The sequence below is a fragment of the Narcine bancroftii genome, chromosome 3 (genome assembly GCF_036971445.1).
Source record: "Narcine bancroftii isolate sNarBan1 chromosome 3, sNarBan1.hap1, whole genome shotgun sequence".
NCBI lineage: Eukaryota > Metazoa > Chordata > Chondrichthyes > Torpediniformes > Narcinidae > Narcine > Narcine bancroftii.
Genome location: NC_091471.1, coordinates 36,440,695 through 36,460,936, shown reverse-complemented (window position 1 = coordinate 36,460,936; position 20,242 = coordinate 36,440,695). Strand labels below are relative to the sequence as shown.

Here is a 20,242-nt window from a genome sequence, read left to right as displayed (position 1 = left end):
AGACAAGTGTGAGGTGTTGCATTTTGGAAGGACAACCCCAGTGAATGATGGGGCACTGAGAAGTGCAGCAGAACAGAGAGACCTGGGAATACAGATACACAATTCCCTGAAAGTGGCATCACAGGTAGATGATAGGGTTGTAAAGAAAGCTTTTGGCATATTGGCCTTCAGAAATCAAAGTATTGAGTATAGAGGTTGTGTTATGGTAAAGTTATACAAGACATTGGTGCAGCCAAATTTTGAGTATTGTGTGCACCTGATTACAGGAAAGATAGCATTAAGATAGAAAGAGTGCAGAGAAGATTTACTAGAATATTGCTCAGACTTCAGCAATAGGGAAAGGTTAAACAGGTTAGGACTTAATTCCCTGGAGCGTGGAAAAATGAGGGGAGATTTGAAAGAGGTATTTAAAATTATGAAGGGGCTAGACAAAGAAAAAGTAGGTAGGCTTTCCCCCCCCCCCCCCCCCCTGAGGGTAGGTAAGGTACAAACCAGAGGCAATGGGGATAAGAGTGAAAGGGTAAAATTTAGGGGTAACATAAAGAGGAACTTCTTCAGAGTGGTGGGAGTGTGGAACAAGCTACCAACTGAGGTGGTGAATGGAGGGCTATGGAATGAGTGCAGGTCAGTGAGACTAAGTCAGTGGTTCTCAACTTTTCTTTTCACTCACAGACCACTTTAAGTAATCCATATGCCATCGGTGCTCTATGATTACTAAGGAATTGATAAAGGTGGTATGTTGGTGTGAAGGAAAGGTTGAGAATCACTGCTCTAGACCCAATTGTTAATGAAATATTTGCTTGAGAAAAATTGTCATTGCCCATTTCCTTTGGAGTTATGAAACCATGCACATAACAAGTCAATTAGGCATGTTTAATCAGGAGCACTCAACATGGATTTGTGGGAGGAAGGTCATGTTTGACCAATCTGATTGAATTTTTTGAAGAGGTGACTAGGAATGTGGATGAGGGTAGCGCAGTGGATGTTGTCTATATGGACTTCAGTAAGGCCTTTGATAAGGTACCACATGGAAGGTTAGTTAAGAAGGTGCAGTCTTTAGGTATAAATTTTGAGATAGTCAAATGGATTGAACATTGGCTGAAAGGGAGAGGCCAGAGAGTGTTAGTGGATAATTGTCTGTCATGTTGGAGGCCGGTGACCAGTGGTGTGCCTCAAGGATCTGTATTGGGCCCATTGTTGTTCGTTATATACATTAATGATCTAGATGATGGGGTGGTAAATTGGATTAGTAAATATGCAGACGATACTAAGATAGGTGGAATAGTGGATAATGAAGAAGGTTTTCAAGGATTGCAGAGGGATTTGGGCTGCTTAGAAAAGTGGGCTGAAAAATGGCAGATGGAATTTAATGCTGATAAGTGTGAGGTGCTTCATTTTGGTAAGAAGAATCAGAACAGGACATACGTGGTAAATGGGAGAGCATTGATGAATACAGAAGAGCAGAAAGATTTAGGAGTAACGGTATATCGTTCCCTGAAGGTAGAAACTCACGTGAATAGGGTGGTGACGAAGGCTTTTAGTATGCTGGCCTTTATCAATCATTGCATGGAACATAGGAGTTGGGAGGTGATGTTGAAACTGTATAAGATGTTGGTGCGGCCTAATTTGGAGTTCTGTGTGCAGTTCTGGTCGCCTAATTATAGGAAGGATATAAACAGAGTGGAGAGAGTGCAGAGAAGGTTTACCAGAATGTTACCTGGGTTTAAGCATCTAGAGTATAGGGAGAGATTGGACAGATTAGGTCTTTATTCTTTGGAGCGTAGAAGGTTGAGAGGGGATTTGATAGAAGTATTTAAGATTATGAAAGGGATAGACAGAGTGGATGTGGATAGACTATTTCCGTTAAGAGGAGGAAAGATTAAAACAAGAGGACATGAGTTAAGAATTAAAGGGCAGAGGTTTAGAGGTAACATGAGGGGGAACTTCTTTACTCAGAGAGTGGTAGACGTGTGGAATGAGCTTCCGGGAGAAATAGTGGCGGCGGAGTCAATTGTATTATTTAAGAAAAGGTTGGACAGGTATATGGATGAGAAGAAGATGGAGGGTTATGGAGGTGGGACTAGAGAGGGGTGTTTGGTTCGGTGCGGACTAGAAGGGCCTAATGGCCTGTTTCCGTGCTGTAAATTGTTATGTTATGTTATGTTTGCAAACTTTTTTTTCCACCTACATACCATCTTAAGCAACATAGAATTCCTATGGCATAGGGAATACCTCGGAAAGAAAAAGGTTGAGAACCAATGGACTAAGCAAATTTTGTTTTATATAAATGGTTCAGCACAGACTAGCAGGGCCAAAGGGGCCTTATGCTGCAGTGTTCTATAGTTCTAACACTGTGGGCTGAAGGGCTTATACTGTGCTGTAGATTTCTATGCTCCATGTTCTAAATTTCAGATTAGGAAATGTTTGCATTTTCACTCAATAACATGGATAGATATAGAAAAATGTTTAACATAAGAAATAGGAGAAATAAGAAGGCCATCTGGCCCATCAAGCTTGCTCTGCCATTCAATGAGATCATGGCAGATCCACCTTCCTGTCTTTCCCCCCAGTTTTGTAAAAATCTATCTAACCTTGTCTTAAATATATTTGCTGTGGTAGCCTCCACTAATTCAATGGACATTGAATTCCATAGATTCACCACCTTCTGAAAAAGGCAGTTCTTCCTCATATCTGTCCTAAATCTATTACCCTGGATTTTGAGGCTATGTCCTCTGGTTCTAGTCTCCCCCACCAATAGGAACAACTTACCTACATCTATCTTTCATAATTTTACATGTTTTTGTAAGATCTCCTGTCATTGTTCTAAATGCAAGCAACTACAGCTCTAGACAACTCAATCTCTCCTCATAGGCCAAACCCCTCATCTCTGGAATCAATCTGGTGAACCTCCTCTGCACCACCTCCAAAGCCAATATTTTTTTTTAAGTGGAAGAGAAATGCAGGCAGTACTCCAGATGCGGCCTCACCAGTACCTTGTACAGCAGCAGGATAAGTTCCCTGCACCTAAATTCAATCCCTCTAGCAATTAAGGCCAACATTCCATTTACTTTCTTGATAGCCTGCTGCACCTCCCAATGTCTAAAAATGTTAAAATGATCTAAACATGCCATTACACAATCTGCAATGCAATTATAACAAAGCAGATGAATTAGCAGTACAAATTAGTTGAATTGGATGTTGGCTAAATAACAGGTAATTCTGAGTCAGAACATGGAATGGATGTCAGGAATCATCCTCTCAATGCCAGCAAGACCAAGGAGCTTATTGTGGACTTTGGAAAGGGGAAGACAAGGGACCATGCACTTGTCTTCATTGTCAAGTCAGAGGGAGAGAGGGTTAAAACTTCAAGTTTCTGAGAGTCCACAATCTTGAGAGGTGGACCTCTCCTGAAGCCAGCTCATTAAGGCAACTTGAAGAAGGCACACCAATGTCTCTATTTAGTTTCAGGAGATTTGGCTTGTCATCAAATACTGAATTAAATTTCTACTGGTGTACTGTGCTAATGCTTGCATCACAGCCTGGTTTGGAAATTCAAGTACCTAGGAATGTAGAAGTAAAGTGAAAAACCTAACCAAATCCACCACAAATACTGATATCCAATCCATTGAAGACATCCATAAGAGATGCTGCCTCAAGAAGGTAAACAATACTATTAAGGATTCAAATAGAAGATTGAGAAGCATGAAGTCCAGCACCTAAGTCCAAGTAAAAACATAAATGTGATGCATTGTTTTTGTCTCAACCAGAGTGTCTGGAGAGTTTTGTGCTTTACCTTTTACCTCTAGGTCCAAGAACAGTCATTTCCCCAGAAGCTTTCAGGCTTTTGAACCTCCTCATACTATCCTAACCTTAACCATAAATTATTCCAGGATCACCAAAGATCTGTCTGCATTATTGAAATGCATTTTTTCTCTTCCACTAACTGAAATTGTGAATATTTATTTATCTCCTCTTTTATCTTCTCTTGGTAGATTGTGGTTATTTAATTTATACAATTGTAGTTGATGAATCTTAAATACCTGTGTGCCTGCAGCAAGTAAGAATTTGAGTGTATCTCCACATTGTACTTATGTATATGACAATAAATACTCATCATCAAGCATCAAAGGGCATAGGAACATAGGAAGTAGGAACAGGAGTAGGCCAAAAATGGCCCATCGAGCCTGCTCCGCCATTCAATACGATCATAGCTGATCTAATTTATAACCCAACTCCACCTAGCTGCCTTCTCCCCATATCCCCTAATTCCTCTATCATGTAAAAATTTATCTAACCAAATTTTAAATATGTTTAATGAAGCAGCCTCAACCACTTCCCTGGTTAGAGAATTCCAAACATTCACTGCTCTCTGGGAAAAACTATTTTTCCTCATCTCTGTCCTAAATCTACTCCCCCGAATCTTGAGACTGTGTCCTCTCATTTTAGTTTCCCCAGCCAGCTCAAAAAACCTTCCTACATCTATCCTATCCATACCCTTCAAAATCCTATATGTTTCTATAAGATCTCCTCTCATTCTTCTGAACTCGAGCGATCCTAGTCGAGAAGACATTGGAGAAAGTTACAGAGAGTATATGAGCATATGTAGATAATGCAAGCAGCAGCATCAAACTAAAAATTAAAGGCAGCGAAACCCCATCATAACATGATCGTTTGGGTCCAAAAAAATGGCATCGTGAAGAATGTGGGGTTGCATTAAATCAGGGTTCATGAAAATCATCATTTTCAAAAACATTCAAGAATACATGTATTAGCAACCATCATTTTATTTCTTAAAAAAGTGGCCGAGCGTCACGCAGCAGTGAGCGAAATCCAGAATGCTTCTGAGCTGGAGGATTCTTAAGTGGTCCAACTCCTGGGTCTCCTGCCAATGGAGGCCAGCCTCAAGGTGTTCAATGGCTTCAGACACTTTTGGGGTTTGGGATGGAGGCTCTTTTATCATCCTCTTGTGGTTTGAGAACTGGTATACTTGCCTCCGCAGGAGCTATAGTTACATTACAGATGATCTCAAAGTCCATCAGGTGCTCATATGTTGGACATTCGTCAACAGCGGAGTAGCACAGGTGTAAATCCTCTTTACTAATTTCAAATAGCCCTTCTGCCTCGTGCATCTCTTCATCTGTGAAGCCGTAGAAATCTTGCTCGTCAACATCTTCCTTGTTGGATTGGCACAATGAAAAGGCTGGACCCAGACTCTTCTCCCAGCATTTTTTTTTTTTTAAAAACACATGATGAGCTGACTGCTGTCCAGACCTTCCCTCCTAAGTGGCAAACTTACTTCAGGATCATGCTTGTCAGATAGTCTTTCAGTGTTATTAATTCATCTACAATTCTACAAATTAATTCACGCCTGTAATTCTGCTTGAACATGGAGATGATCCCCTAATCTTGGGGCTGGATCTTAGATGTAATGTTCTTTGGGAGATAAGAAACTCAGATCCTTCCGTCACAGCTTACTAGGTTGGCAGCTGGCCAACATGCATGTGATAGTTGTCAAGCAAAAGAAGAGTTTTGAGTTCTAGCTTTTGCTTCTGCAAATGAGCACGGACAGCAGGGACAAAGGTTTTGTAAAACCATCCTCAAAGATGGCACCTGTCATACAAGCATTGCTGCGAAGTGTGTATTCAAATATTAACAACTTCATGTTGCCATGGTGGAAACAGCAAGGCGAGCAAAATTTGCCAATCTTGAGCAGTTTTAACCTGTGTTCCAGTCTTGTTTACACAAAACAACAATGTTACGCGATCTTGTTTGTTGAACCCATCAAGTCGATGGGCGTCATCTTTGTTAGACACTGTATGGTCTGGGACCATTTTGTAGCAGAGGCCTGTTTCGTCACAGTTGTACACTTGTTCTTCGATGCAGGCACCTTCTTCAAAGAGAGTTTTTAGTTCAGCCAGGTTTTCGATGGTGGCTGCACTGTCAACTGAGTGAATTTCTCCAGACACTGAAACTTGAGAAATCCCACAATAGCATTTAAACCAGTCTAGCCATCCATTGCTAACTTTGAACTGTGAGGTTTCTCCATTGATCAGCTTGTCAAACTTCTCAGCTTGAGCTTTGAGAATAGGCCCTGAAATTGGAAGGCCTTCTGAGTGCACATAAACAAACTACTCATACAGGGAGTCATTGAAGCTGACATCTTTGGCTATCTTCAGGCATTTGGCATTTAGACCGGCTTCTTTTTCAACTTTGCAAAGTGACATGCATAACTTATCTTTGAGATTTCCAGCCATAAAAGCTTTGATTCAGGTATGCAGAGATCTCATGCAGCTTGGGTTTGACTTTTATTCTTGATCATGTCAAGTGCGTGAATCTCATCTTTCACAGGATTTTTATTTCCCCCAAAGCTTTGATCCATTTTGATATTAAAAAAACTTCAATTCCTGAAAAAGTTTAAAAAAAGGTCCAATGGCTAATCGCATTATATCTGATACATGTGTAAAATCAGGGAGCATTATAACAAGTTATAACTGTAGTACTACAGTGATCTTCGGTGACTTGAATATACAATCTTGTCAAGCAAGGTCCATCCGGAAAATGAGATACAATTCTTCATTAAAAGAAAAGTAAAGCAGTTCAATTCAAAAGAAGTGATAAATATAAAACAAAGATATTTAAAGGACATTAGACAGGTACATGTTAAGGTTTAGAGGGATATGTGGTGAACAAAAACAAGTGGGATGAGCTTGGTCAGTATCGAGAAGTTGGATGAAAGGGTCTATTTCCATTCTGTAGATTTCACATCATTGGCTGCCATTTCTGCCACCTACTACATGATCCCACCACCAGACACATCTTCCCCTCTCCACCTTCTGCAGGGAATTCCTTGTCTCCTCCTCCCTTCCCACCATTTGCCTACTATACTCATGCCCACACCTCCTCCCTCAGCACCATTTGGGGCCCTTAACAGTCCTTCCAAGTGAAGAATACTTCATTTGTGAATCTGCAGAGGTCACCTACTGCATCCAGTGCTCCTGTTGTAGAGGAGACCACATCAGAGAGACTGGGCGCAGTCTAGGAGATTGCTTCACTGAGCCCCTTCAGTCTGTCCACTGAACTGTGGTGATCTCCCAGTGGCCCCATTCCCATGTCGACATCTCTGTTTCATGCACTGCCAGACTAAGACCACATGCAAATTGGAGGAACAGCCCCTCGCATTCCATCTGGGCACCATTCAACCAGTTAGCATTAACATCGACTTCTAGTTTCTGTTAGCCCACCATCCCTCTCCTTTCCCTGTCCCTACGTCTCCTTTTCTCCAGTTCTGTCCTTCTCTCTTCTTCCTTTTCCCTCTGTCTCCTTTCCTTGAGCTTTGCTTTCACAGAGCCACATCCTTACCTGATCAATTCTCACCTTTCCTCTACTGTAATCCATGACCAATTATTGCATTTTGCCTTTTGGCCTGTGCTCTTCCTCCCCCAGCCTTTTTATTCAGGCCCTTGCCTACTTTTTGCTCATACCTTGACAAAGGGTTTGGGCCTGAAATGTTGGTTATTTATCTTTACCTCCAATGGACATTCCGTGACTTGCTGAGCTTCCCTAGCAGTTTTATGCTTTTAAGTACAATCACAGCATCTGGGGACTTTTGTGCTTCCTACCATTTGAGGAACAGATGCAGAATTTACAAAAATTATACATTTCTGTCTGACATAAAAATGCCATGGAAAAGGCATCCCAAACATGGCTTAAAAAAAAGAAAGATGGCTTAAGATTCTCAGATGAATCATATAAACTTCCCAGAAACAAATCGAAGAATGGCAGTAGAATTTCAACAAAAACAAAACTAATTGATAGAGTCAAAAATAAAATATGAAAATAAACTTTCAGGGAAAAGAAATGTGGACTGTAAAACCTTCTATAATGACTTAAAAAGAACTATGGATTCCCTACAGAAACAGGAGGATTCATAATGGGAACAGAGAAATAGCACAGCAATTAAACAATTCTGCTTCCATCTGTAGGGAAGAGAACACAAATAACTTCCCAGAAGTGGTAGAGAACCAAAAATCAAATAAACTACATAAAATTAGAATTTGGAACAAATTAGTACTGAAGTAATTAATTGCATTGAAAGTTGGTAAATGCTCAGGAGCTAATAATTTATATCCCAGTGGGCAGTAGCAACGAAATAATGGTTTCATTGGTTATCATTTTCCAGAATTCTGTACATTATGGAATAGTTCCTGCAGATTGCAGTATGGCAAAGTTAACTCCATAATTTAAAAATGAAGAAAAAAAACAGGAAACGATAAACCTGGGGGGCCTACATCAGTTTTCGAGGAACTGCTGGAGGATGTTATCAAGAATGAGATAACAGAACATTTGGAAAATATCAAAGGGGTTGAACAAGACATTATGGATTTCATGTTTGATGGATTTTTTGAGGATGTAAATGGTTGGACAGATAATGGAGAGAAGAAAACAAAAATCAGTGAGTGTGGTGTATTTGAATTTTTGGAAGACTTTTGATTAAAAAAAAAGTCCAGAAAGTTGGCTGGACAAATTCAGCACACATTGGGGAAAAAAATGAATGGTTAATATTTTGGGTTGAAACTCTAGAACCTGAAGCATAAAACAATCTGCTGTAGTAACACCTGGATCAAGCAGCAGCAGTGGGAGAAAAAGAACAGTCAATGTTTTGGATTGGACTCACTCACTGATACTGCTTGATCTCCTGAGTTCCTTCAGAGATTGTACTTTGCTCTAGATTCCAACATCTGCATCATCTTGTATGTCTCCAGAATACATGGGATTGGAGTAATATATATTGACAAAGAAAAAATGTTCATCTGACTGAAAGCAAAGAGTAAGAATGAACACATCTTTCTCCAGTTTGGCAGGCTATGACCTGAGAGGACCCACAGGGATTTGAAATTGAGCGCCTATTCACAACCTATATCAACAATTTGGCAGAGGGGTGCCAAGGGGGATCAGTGCTAGAGACTCAGCTGTCCATAATACTAAAAATGATTTGGATGAGGAACCAAATGTAATACTTCAAAGTTTGCTGACTATACTAAACTGGGATTGTAAATTTAAGGAGACTTGGATACATTAAGCAAGTAGAGAAAAAAAATTTGGCATGTGCAGTATGACATGATTAAACATGAAGTGATGCAACTACAGTAAGAAAAACAGAAGATGGCATATTATTTAAATTGTGTTAGATTGAGAGGTGATTTGAGTCTCCTTGCACACCAGGTACAGAAAAGAAACATGCAGATGTGGCAAGCAGTTAAAAAGCCAATGGTATCTTCGCAATTTTATGTAGCTTATTTGAGTTTTGGTTCCCTACCAGATCTGAGTAGATAATTGTATTCTCTTCCCTACAGACAGAACCACATTATTTGTTTTATGTCTTTGTCATTTCCCTGTTACATTATGAACCCTCCTGTTTCTGACTAGGAGATCCACAGTTCTTCTTTAAATATTTATGCAAGCTATTACAGTCCATTTTTATATTCCCTGAAGGTTTATTTCTCATATTCTATTTCTGTCTCTTGATCAATTTATTTGTCTTTGTATGTCAAAATTACAACTGCTCCCATTTCTCAGGCTTTTTCTGGTAAGTTGAGGGGCAGCACAGTTAGTGTAGCAGTTAGCACAATGCTGTTACGGCACCAGCGATTGGGTCCAGGATTCGAATCTGTCTGTGAAGAGTTTGTATATTCTCCCCATGTCTACATGGGTTTTCACCAGGGGCTCGGTTTCCTCCCACCATTCAAAATGCATCAGGAGTTATAGGTCAATTGGGTGTAATTGCACGGCAAGGGCCATGTTGTACGTCCAAATAAAATTTTTAAAAATTTAAATGACTCCTCTAAGAATCTATGTCACATTTCTTTTGTTAGCTATGGTTTGATTGCTTTTCCTGTAGTATTTTTATGTCAGGCAGGAATGCATAACTCAAAGTAAGATTGGAGTACAGGAGCAAGGATGGCTTATTAAACATGTACACATCCTGGGTGAGACCACCGCCCTGACACATTATGTATACCTCTGGAATCTCTCTCGAAGGAAGAATATACTAAGTTATTGAGAAAGTGGGGATTGAGGGAGGTGGAGCACTGCCGCAGAGAAAAATAAGGCCAAGTACATTTGTAGTCACTAAGGTTGAGAAGAACATGGAATATCGCACTGAAACTTACAAAATGTTGACAAAGTTGGCAGACTAAATTAGGGGAGGATATTTCCTGAGGATGGGTGTCTAGACTATCATTACAAGACAATAAGTTTAGAACTAAGATAAGGAGAATTATTTTCACAGAGGGTGGTAAACCTACAGAATTTGCTACTTCAGAGAATTGTAGAGGCTGTCGCTAAATGTGTTTAAATAGGAGATAAATACATTTTAGATCCACAAGGCATCTAAAGCTATGAGGAGAGAGCAGGAGCGCACTGTTTACATAGATGGCCATCTATGCCCAATACTCTACTTCTCCACAAAGCTTCCAAATTCACATATTCTTTTCAAATTATATTTTATGAAGAGAAAACAGATCAGACTATCAATTTCTTCCATTGTATTGATTTGAACTTTTATATTCTTATCAATGAAATGGAAAAAATACTTTCACTCTGTCACATATCTTCCATTTTGTCCTGTTAGCTCCATCTTCTCCCTTCTCCAAGCTAACTCAAACACTTCACTTTGAAGAAATAAGATTTTGTTTAAAAACAGTGAAAAAAAATTTGATATTTATAAATGAAGACCACAAGACATAGGAGCAAAAATAGACAATTCAGCCCACTGAGTCCACCCCACCATTTAATCAAGAGCTGATCCATTCTCCCACTCAGCTCACTGTTCAGCCTTCTTTGCATAACCTTTGATAGCCTGGATAATCAAGAAATTATCAATCTCTCCCTTAAATACACCCAACGACTTGGCCTCCTGAACCACCCGTGGCAGCAAATGCCAGATTCGTCATCCTCTGGCAAAATAAATTCCTCCACATCCCTGTTCTTAGTGGACATCTTCAATTCTGAATTTGTGTCCTCTTCTCCTAGACTCTCCCACCATGGGAGACAACCATTCTACATCTACTCTGTCCATGCCTGGAAGGTTTATTTGTTTCAATTAATGCCCATCAATTGCCCAGTTCCTGAATGCATACCCAGAGAATATGCTGGATGACATAACTTAAATCCAAACCATAATACTACTACAAACCACTGAAGATCTGCATATACTACCATCAGAACCCAATTTTGATTTTAAATATTGGGAAGCTGCAGCAAAACCTTCATTGCATCTCGACCTTATCTTATAAATACTCACAAATCTATGTAAGCTTGATATTCCATTCTCTACTTGATTAGCTAATTCATTTACATACACAGTGAAAAACTGTGGCCTTGTACAAATCCCTCAAGAGCACAATATCACATTCCACCAAGCAAGAAAAATATGCTCCATCTCCCGCAACTCCCATCCCCCATCTAGATCCTACACGCATTAGCATATTTCTACATCTACCCGAATGAGGCTATTACATAATGAATTGATATTGCAAAGTGATCGTTTTGCTTGAGTAATGGACAGTTGGTAGGATCAACCTTCATGTCCCCAGAGACACAAAATGATACTAATATCCCTATGACTTGAAATGTAAACTTTAGAAACCAGTTATGAAAAGGCAATAATCTGTCAGATGCAGAGTATCATAATTACCATTTGCTTCAGATGGGGGCTCAGCATTTATACTCTTCATGTGGGGGGAAGAAAAAAAAATCACAGAAGACAGAAAATGTTCAGACTAACAGTTGCACTATGAATCACAACAAAATCCATGGCTTATCTATTTTTTGCGAGATGAGAAATGCTGCAGTAATAGTTCATACTATAATTAGAAAAGAGTTTTAACAGAGAGAAAAAAAAATCAGGAAATTTCATCTAATTTACTCCAAAGCACTATTGCAATTCAACATCATTCATCCATTCTGCATTGCCACCCAGTGGCTTTATAATGGAATAACATGATGCCAAATAAGCTGGGTGAAATTTGGAACATTTTGCGCAAGTTAATGCAAGCTGAATCGTGAGCATTATATGATCGGACCAGAACAAAGAAATCGATTCTAATTTCTGTATTAGCAATAAGATGCTTACCAGGTCATTGCACTAGCTAAAGGGGACTAAATTTCTACTGTGGAAACATTTCGACTGACTTCAGTGTGCAGCACAGTCATGTAACTATATCGAAATTCTGACAGGCAGCCTTAGCGACCTGCCCAAGAAATGAATATTCTGTGTAAAATGGTGTGTACATTCGTGTCCTTCTTTGACAAAAAAAACTAATTAAAAATCCAGGGAAATTTGAGGAAGGGATAGATAGAAAGTTATTCTATGACTAATCTAACCAATTGAAATAAATGCATGAGATTATTCAGCTGCTTCAATGCCTGAACTATGCAACAGGTGATATCTGCTCCACAAATTCAAATATTTAACACAACCATTTATACCCAAATATGGATTTCTAATTAAAAGATACAAATATTTGATCTTGAAACATTGCCTTCAATATTATTGATCACATTTCTGTTAATAAAGTTAGCTAAATAACTGACCTGTTTTTGAGGCTTCAACTCAGCTCTTTTCATTCCAAATTTGGAACCTGGGCGCTGTGCTGTGGAAATTTTAGGGAGCGCCTTAGAATTACAGCTTATTGTCCTTGAATTTAAGAATAATGTATCAGAATGAATTATGTAACAAAGACATATGAACTGACAAGCAGACATAAATAAATGAAACATGGACATCTGCCTTCATTGTCTACACTAATTACCCTCTGTTACAATGATGACGGACTCTTCCATTATAAATTCTTACAATTAAAATGCACACTGTCTTTCACATAACATGTGCATTGTGCTGATACAGCCACTGCATCCCCCAAGTTCTCCTGAAGCAGTAAAAAGGGGATCAAAGGAGAAAACCTAATCAATGAAAACTCAATTTCCTTAGTATGTTTTGTGCTCTCCGTGTCAAAAGTTTTACTCTTATTTTGGATGATCTCTTCATCTTTCCTAACAACTATGTATCTCCTTTATCCTGGAGGATCCATGACCAAGATGGCAACACCTATACTTGGCGGCAAGACCCGAGAGATGCAGGCTCAGGAGAAGCAGCAGTCCAGTGCAGGGCAAAATAGTGGGAGAACACCATCCAAGAAAAAGAAGCCTGGGGAAATTACCTACAGGGGATAAGACCACAGCAACAGACCTGCAAAGGCCTTGGAAGCTGAAGAACTCACACTGCGTCCCCAGCAATGCTGCCAAGCTCCTTAGCATCTTACGTTCTAATAGGGTTTCCCCTCATTTTCCAAGGAATAGACTGTCCAACCCTTTCATCCTGGGAATAAGCTTGGCAAATTTCCTTTGGACTCTCTCCAGTATAATTCTTGGTTAAGAGAGCCAAAACTGTGGACAGTTTCATGTAGTCCATGTAAAACTGCAACAAAACCTCCATAATTCTTTGCAATAAAGGCCAACTTGCAGTTTATTTTCTTAACTACATTTTTGTGATGGCCCAGCACACCTAGATCCATCTGAACTTCACTCATTCATCATTTCTCACCATTTAGATAATTTGCCTTTAGATTCCTATTACTGAAGTGCCCAACCTCACATATCCCCACATCAAACTCCATTTGCCAGGTTTTAACCCAATCACTCAATCTACCTGTATCCTGCTGCACAATCACAATATCTTCAACAAAACATGCCCTTCCACCTATTTATTTTAAATTGGTGACTACATTTTTGAAACATTTCACAAGATATGAAAAATTAGGATTTCTGGAATTGCAAAAGAGACTTTATAATTGTCTTTCTTTTATTTAGGGTCTGTTTGTGGCCAAGGGATGTAAGGTATACTCTTTGTACTTATATCTAGCAGCTGCACAAAAGCATTTGATGTAGAGTGCAAAGAAATCAATACCAATTAGTGTCACTTTAAAATATTATGAGGATTCCTACAGGAACAAAAAATACTGCAAAGTGTGGGTATCACTGGCAAGATCAACATTTATTTATTCAAGTTTGCAAATGACACAAAGATTTAAAGTGAAGTGGACAGCAAAGAAATCTTTGAAAGCTTGCAAAGGGATCTGGCCCAGCTGGAAAAATGGGCTGCAAAATAGCAGATAGAATTTAAAGCAGACAAATCTGAGGTAGAACCATCGAACACTATAGCACAGAAACTGGCCCCTTCAGCTCTTCTAGTCTGTGTTGAACCATTTTTTTTTTGGCCTAATCCCACTGACCTGCACCCAGTCTATAACCCTCCATACCTCACCCATCCATGTACCTGTCCAAATTCTTCTTAAATGTTAACATTGAGCCCTCATTCGCCACTTAAGCTGGCACCTCATTCTGCACTCCCACCACTCTCTGTGAGAAGTTCCCCCTCATATTTCCATTAAACTTTTCCCCTTTCACTTTTAACCCATGTCCTCTGGTTTTTATCTCATCTAACCTCATTGGAAAAAGCCTACCTACATTTCCACTTCCTAGCCCCCATAATTTTAAACACCTCTATCAAACCTCCCTTCATTCTTCTATGCTCCAGGATATCCAGAGCATTCTTCTATGCTCCAGGTCCTAACATGTTTAACCTTTCCCTGTAACTCAGTTCCTTAAGTCCAAGCAACATCCTAGTAAATCTTCTCTGCACTCTTTCTATCTTTATTGATGTTTTTCCTACAGTCAGGTGACCATAACTGCATACAAAACTCCAAATTTGGACTCACTAATATCTTTAACAACTTTACCATAACATCTTAACTCAATACTGATTAATGAAGGCCAATATGACAAAAGCTCTCTTTACAACCCTATCCACAGGTGATGCCACTTTCAGGGAATTATATACCTATATTCCCAGATCCCTCTGTTGTACTGCACTCTTCAGTGCCCTACCATTCACCATGCATGTCCTTTCTTGGTTTGTCCTTCCAAAATGCAACACCTCACACTTGTCTGTATGAAATTCCATCTGCCATTTTTCCAGATGGTTGAGATCCCTCTGCAAGCTTTGAAAAGCTTCACAATCCACAATATCTATCCACATCTCCAATCTTAGAGTCAACTGCAAACTTGCTGATCCAATTTACCACATCATCATCCAGATCATTAATATACTGTATATAACAAATAACAATGGCCCCACACCGATCCCTGAGGCACCCCACTAGTCACAGGCCTTCAGTCTGAGAAGCATTCATCTACTACTACTACTCTCTGGCTTTTCCAGACCAGTCATTCTTGAATATAGTTCAATGCTTAACTTTGAATACCTAGCATCTGAGCCTTCCTGACTAACCTCCCATGGGGGAGCTTTTCAAAGGCCCTAATAAAGTCCATGTAGACAAATCCACAGCATTTTTTCATCAATTTTCCTTATAACTTTCTTCAAAAACTCTACTAGATTGGTTAAACATGACCTACCATGCACAGAGCCATGTTAACTATCCCCAATCAGTTTCTTGCTATTCCAAATAATTGAATATATGATCTTCTAGAACACCTTCCAATAAATTTACCTACTACTGACATCATGCTCACTGGCTTATAATTTCCTGGGTTACTTTTGGAGCATTTTTTTTTTTTAAACATCGGAACAACGAGAGCTTGCCTCTAATCCCCCAGCACCATACCTGTGGTTAAGGGTATTTTAAATATTTCTGCCAGAGCTCCTGCAATACCTACACTAGCCTCCCTCAAAGTCTGAGGGAATGTCTTGTCAGGCCCTGGGGATTTATCCACACTTATTTGCTTAAGGATAGCAAGCACTTCCTCCTCTTTAATCTGATAAGGTTTCATGACATCTCTTCTCATTTTCCTTACTTCCCACAACTCTGTACCCATTTCCTGAGTGAATACTGATGAGAAAAAAAAATTAAGATCTCCCCCATTTCTTTTGACTCCATACAAAGCTAACCACTCTGATCTTCAAGGAAATCCAATTTTGTCCCTTACTATCCTTTTGCTCTTAATATATCTATTGAAACCCTTAGGATTTTCCTTCACATTATCTGCTGAAGTAACCTTGTGTCTTCTTTTTAGCCTTCTTGATTTATTTCTTGAAGATTTTCTTGCATTTTTATACACTTTAAATACCTAATTTGCTTCATGTTGCCTATACTTGCTATACACCTCTCTCTTCTTCCGAACCAGATCCACAGTATCTCTCATAAACCAAGGTTCCCTATCCCTGCAAACCTTGCCTTTAATACTGACAGGAGCACACAAACTCTGTACTCTCAACATTTCACCTTTGAAGGTCCTCCACTTACCTCACACATCCTTGCCAGAAAACAACTTATCCCAATCCTCACATTCTAGATCCTTTCTTATTTCTTCAAAATTGTCCTTTCTCCAATATATAATCTCAACCTGAGGCTCAGACCTATCCTTCTCCATAATTAACTTGAAATCATTCGTTTTATGATCACTGGACCCAAAATGTTCCCCTACACTTACTTCTGTCTCCTGTCCTGTCTCATTCCCCAATAGGAGATCTTGTATTGACCCTTCTCTTGTTGGTACCTCGATATATTGATTTAGAAAACTTTGCTGAACAGATTTGACATACTCCAAGCCATCTAATCCAGCCTTTTCACAATATTGGAGTCCCAGTCAATAGGTAGAAAATTAAAATCTCCTACTATCACAACCTTATCTTTACTGCAGCTCTCTGCTATCTCTCTACAGATTTGCTCCTCCAATTCTCATCGACTATTGGGCGGTCTATAATACAACCCCGTGAGAGTGGTCATACCTTTCCAGTTTCTCAGCTCCACCCACATTGCCTCAGTAGACGAGCCCTCTGGTCAGTCCTGCCTGAGCATAGCTGTGATATTTTCCCTGATGGGCAATGCCACTTCTCCCACTTTGCTTTCATTCTCCCCTCCATATTCCCCTCCCCCAAAACATTTTATCACGTCTAAAGCAACAGAAGCCTGAAACATTGAGCTGCCAGTCCTGCCCCTCCTGCACCAAGTTTCAGTAATGGCCACAATGTCATAATTTCAAATGTCAATACACACTCTAAACTTGTCTGCCTTTCCTACAATACTCCTTACATTGAAATAGATGTACCTAAGAATATTTCCACCACTTTGGAAAGATAAACCAAGGTAGGACATACACAATATATAGTAGGGCACTGAGTATGGTAGAACAGAGGCATCTGGAAATACAGGTATGGTACATAATGCCCTGAAAGCAAAGTCACCAGTATATAGGGTTGTAAAGAGAGTTTTTGGCAATATGTGAGTTGAGATGTTATGGTGAAGTTGTACAAGAGATTGGTGAGGCCAAATGTATGTATTATGTGCAGATTTGGTCACCTAACTGCAGGAAAGATATCACTAAGATTGAAAGAGTGCTGAGGAGATTTACAGGGATGTTACTAGGACTTGAAGAATTTAGTTACAGGGAAAGATTTTAAAAGTTAGGACCCTATTCCCTGGAGCATAGAAAAATGAGGGGAAATTTGATAGAGGAATACAAAATTACGATGGGTATTGACAGAGTAATTGAGGGTAGGTTTATTCCACTGAGGTTAGTTAAGATAAAAACTAGAAGACATGGTTTAAGAATGAAAGGGGGAAAGTTTAAAAGGAACATTGGGGAACGTCTTCACACAGAATGGTGAGAGCATGGAGCTACTTGCCAACTGAATGGTTAAGTGTACGCTCAATTTTAACATTTAAGAAAAATTTGGACAGGTACATGGACAGAGGGGTATTCAGGGATATGGTCCAGGAACAGGTTAGTGTGTCTAGGCAGAATAATATTTCAGCAGAGACTGGATAGTTTGATGGGCCTGTTTCTGTGCTGTAGCATTCTATGGTACTTTGGTTCAATGATTATCGCCCATTCCTAGTTGGTGTTTGTGTGCCACTTTCTTTATCATTGCAAGTCCTTCTATTGAGAACAAGACTGATAAAATTATTTTTTTTTTTACCTTTTTATTTTTCCTCCATTACGTGGCTGAAATTTTGTATTTTCTGTAAAATGAAAATAAACAGTGAGATAATGCAATTTTTTAAAACCCAATCCTGTTATTCATTGACTACAGCTTGGCTTTTAACACCATTATATCAGCAAACTAATTAATAATGAAACTCTGTTTATCCATTTGCAACTGGATCTTTGATTTCTTCCAAATCCATGCAGATCAACTCCTCCTTGCTGACTGTCAACACGGAGGCAGCTCAGGGTTGCATGTTTAGTCCCTGCATAATTTGAGATACACATATAGCCAAGTTCAGCTCTAACGCAACCTATTCATTTCATTCCAACTCCACCGTTGTTGGCCGAATAACAGGAAATGATGAGCCACAATACAGGCTGGCAAGCAAGAATCTTGTGTGGTGTCAGAACAGCATTCCGGTTCTCAACATCAGCAAGACCAGGGAGCTTATTTTGAACTTAAGGAAGAGGAGGCTGAGGGACCATGTAACTAACAGGCCAGCAATGGAGAAGATTAGTTTCAAGTTTATGGGAGTCTACATATTGGTTGGCCTTTCTTGGAACACCTCTACTTTCTAAAAAATCTGAGGAAATTTGGCTTGTTGAATTGTCTATCAAAGATATATAGGTGTACAGTGGAAAGTACTTCTTCTTCTTCTTCGGCTTGGCTTCGCGGACGAAGAAAGTACACCGACTGCCTATATAACGTTCGAGTTCAGTAACTTGAGTTACCAGGAATACAGAGGCTACATAAATATGAGAGGTGCTGTTTCAAGAAGGCAGCCAACATCATAAAGGACTCCCATCATAAAACTTTCGGTCCGCTTGGATATTACAACTTATGATGTCATAGTAACTATCTTCTTTGGCTTGGCTTCGCGGACGAAGATTTATGGAGGGGTAAATGTCCACGTCAGCTGCAGGCTCGTTTGTGGCTGACAAGTCCGATGCGGGACAGGCAGACACAGTTGCAGCAGCTGCAAGGGAAAATTTGTTGGTTGGGGTTGGGTGTTGGGTTTTTCCTCCTTTGTCTTTTGTCAGTGAGGTGGGCTCTGCGGTCTTCTTCAAAGGAGGTTGCTGCCCGCCGAACTGTGAGGCGTCAAGATGCACGGTTTGAGGCGATATCAGCCCACTGGCGGTGGTCAATGTGGCAGGCACCAAGAGATTTCTTTAGGCAGTCCTTGTACCTCTTCTTTGGTGCACCTCTGACACGATGGCCAGTGGAGAGCGCGCCATATAACACGATCTTGGGAAGGCGATGGTCCTCCATTCTGGAGACGTGACCTACCCAGCGCAGTTAGATCTTCAACAGCGTGGATTCGATGTTGTTGGCCTCTGCCATCTCGAGTACTTCGATGTTAGGGATGAAGTCGCTCCAATGAATGTTGAGGATGGAGCGGAGACAACGCTGGTGGAAGCGTTCTAGGAGCCGTAGGTGATGCCGGTAGAGGACCCATGATTTGGAGCTGAACAGGAGTGTGGGTATGACAACGGCTCTGTATACGCTCATCTTTGTGAGGTTTTTCAGTTGGTTGTTTTTCCAGACTCTTTTGTGTAGTCTTCCAAAGGCGCTATTTGCCTTGGCGAGTCTGTTGTCTATCTCGTTGTAACTATGGTAACACTACAAATAATAACCTTTCTTTGATACTACCTTCAAACAGAAGGTGCAGACGCCTAAAGTCTACCACATTTAGGTTCAATCACAGTTTTTATTTAAGTTATCAGCTCTTGAACTCCCTAATTGTAACAATAAACTAGTCCAGGACCACCAAAAGCTTTGTTTGCACTGCTGAAACATCACTTCTTTCTTGTTCTAACTGTAACTGAAAATATTAATCTATACTTTGATATTTATCATCTCTTTTTCCTGTCTTGACATATTATGGTAATGTATACTATTGTAGTTGGTGCATCTTATCCACTTGTTTGGCTGCAGCAAGAAAGAATTTTGGTGCGGTGCACTTGGGCATTGTACTTGTGTATAATCACAAGAAACTTTCACTATTCATCATCACCTTAGCTTTGTATGTTACCCACCTTACACCATTGCACTTGTCATAAGAAAGTGACAGAACAATCCTTCCTCCTCCTCCTCCTCACAGTTGTATGCTAAAATGGGCAAGGTCATGTTCCCAAAAATATATCATAAAACAAGGGACATACAAAAGTACACCATAAGAACTGACCCTTGAGCCACGATGTCTGCATCAACTACATTGCTGAATTAAACATATTC

At 39.9% G+C, this 20,242-nt stretch overlaps 1 protein-coding gene across 4 annotated transcripts in view; it reads right to left on the bottom strand.

The window, feature by feature from the left end:
* The window catches only part of katnal2 (katanin p60 subunit A-like 2), a 91,179-nt gene that overhangs the window by 39,015 nt on the left and 31,922 nt on the right, over positions 1 to 20,242 (bottom strand). For all 4 annotated transcript variants that reach the window (XM_069923828.1, XM_069923829.1, XM_069923830.1 and 1 more), the window contains exons 4-5: positions 17,999 to 18,041; positions 12,595 to 12,697 (exon numbers count right to left, since the gene is read on the bottom strand). In XM_069923828.1, coding sequence (XP_069779929.1) covers positions 12,595 to 12,697; positions 17,999 to 18,041 — 146 coding nt within the window. The remainder of the gene's footprint in view (positions 1 to 12,594; positions 12,698 to 17,998; positions 18,042 to 20,242) is intronic.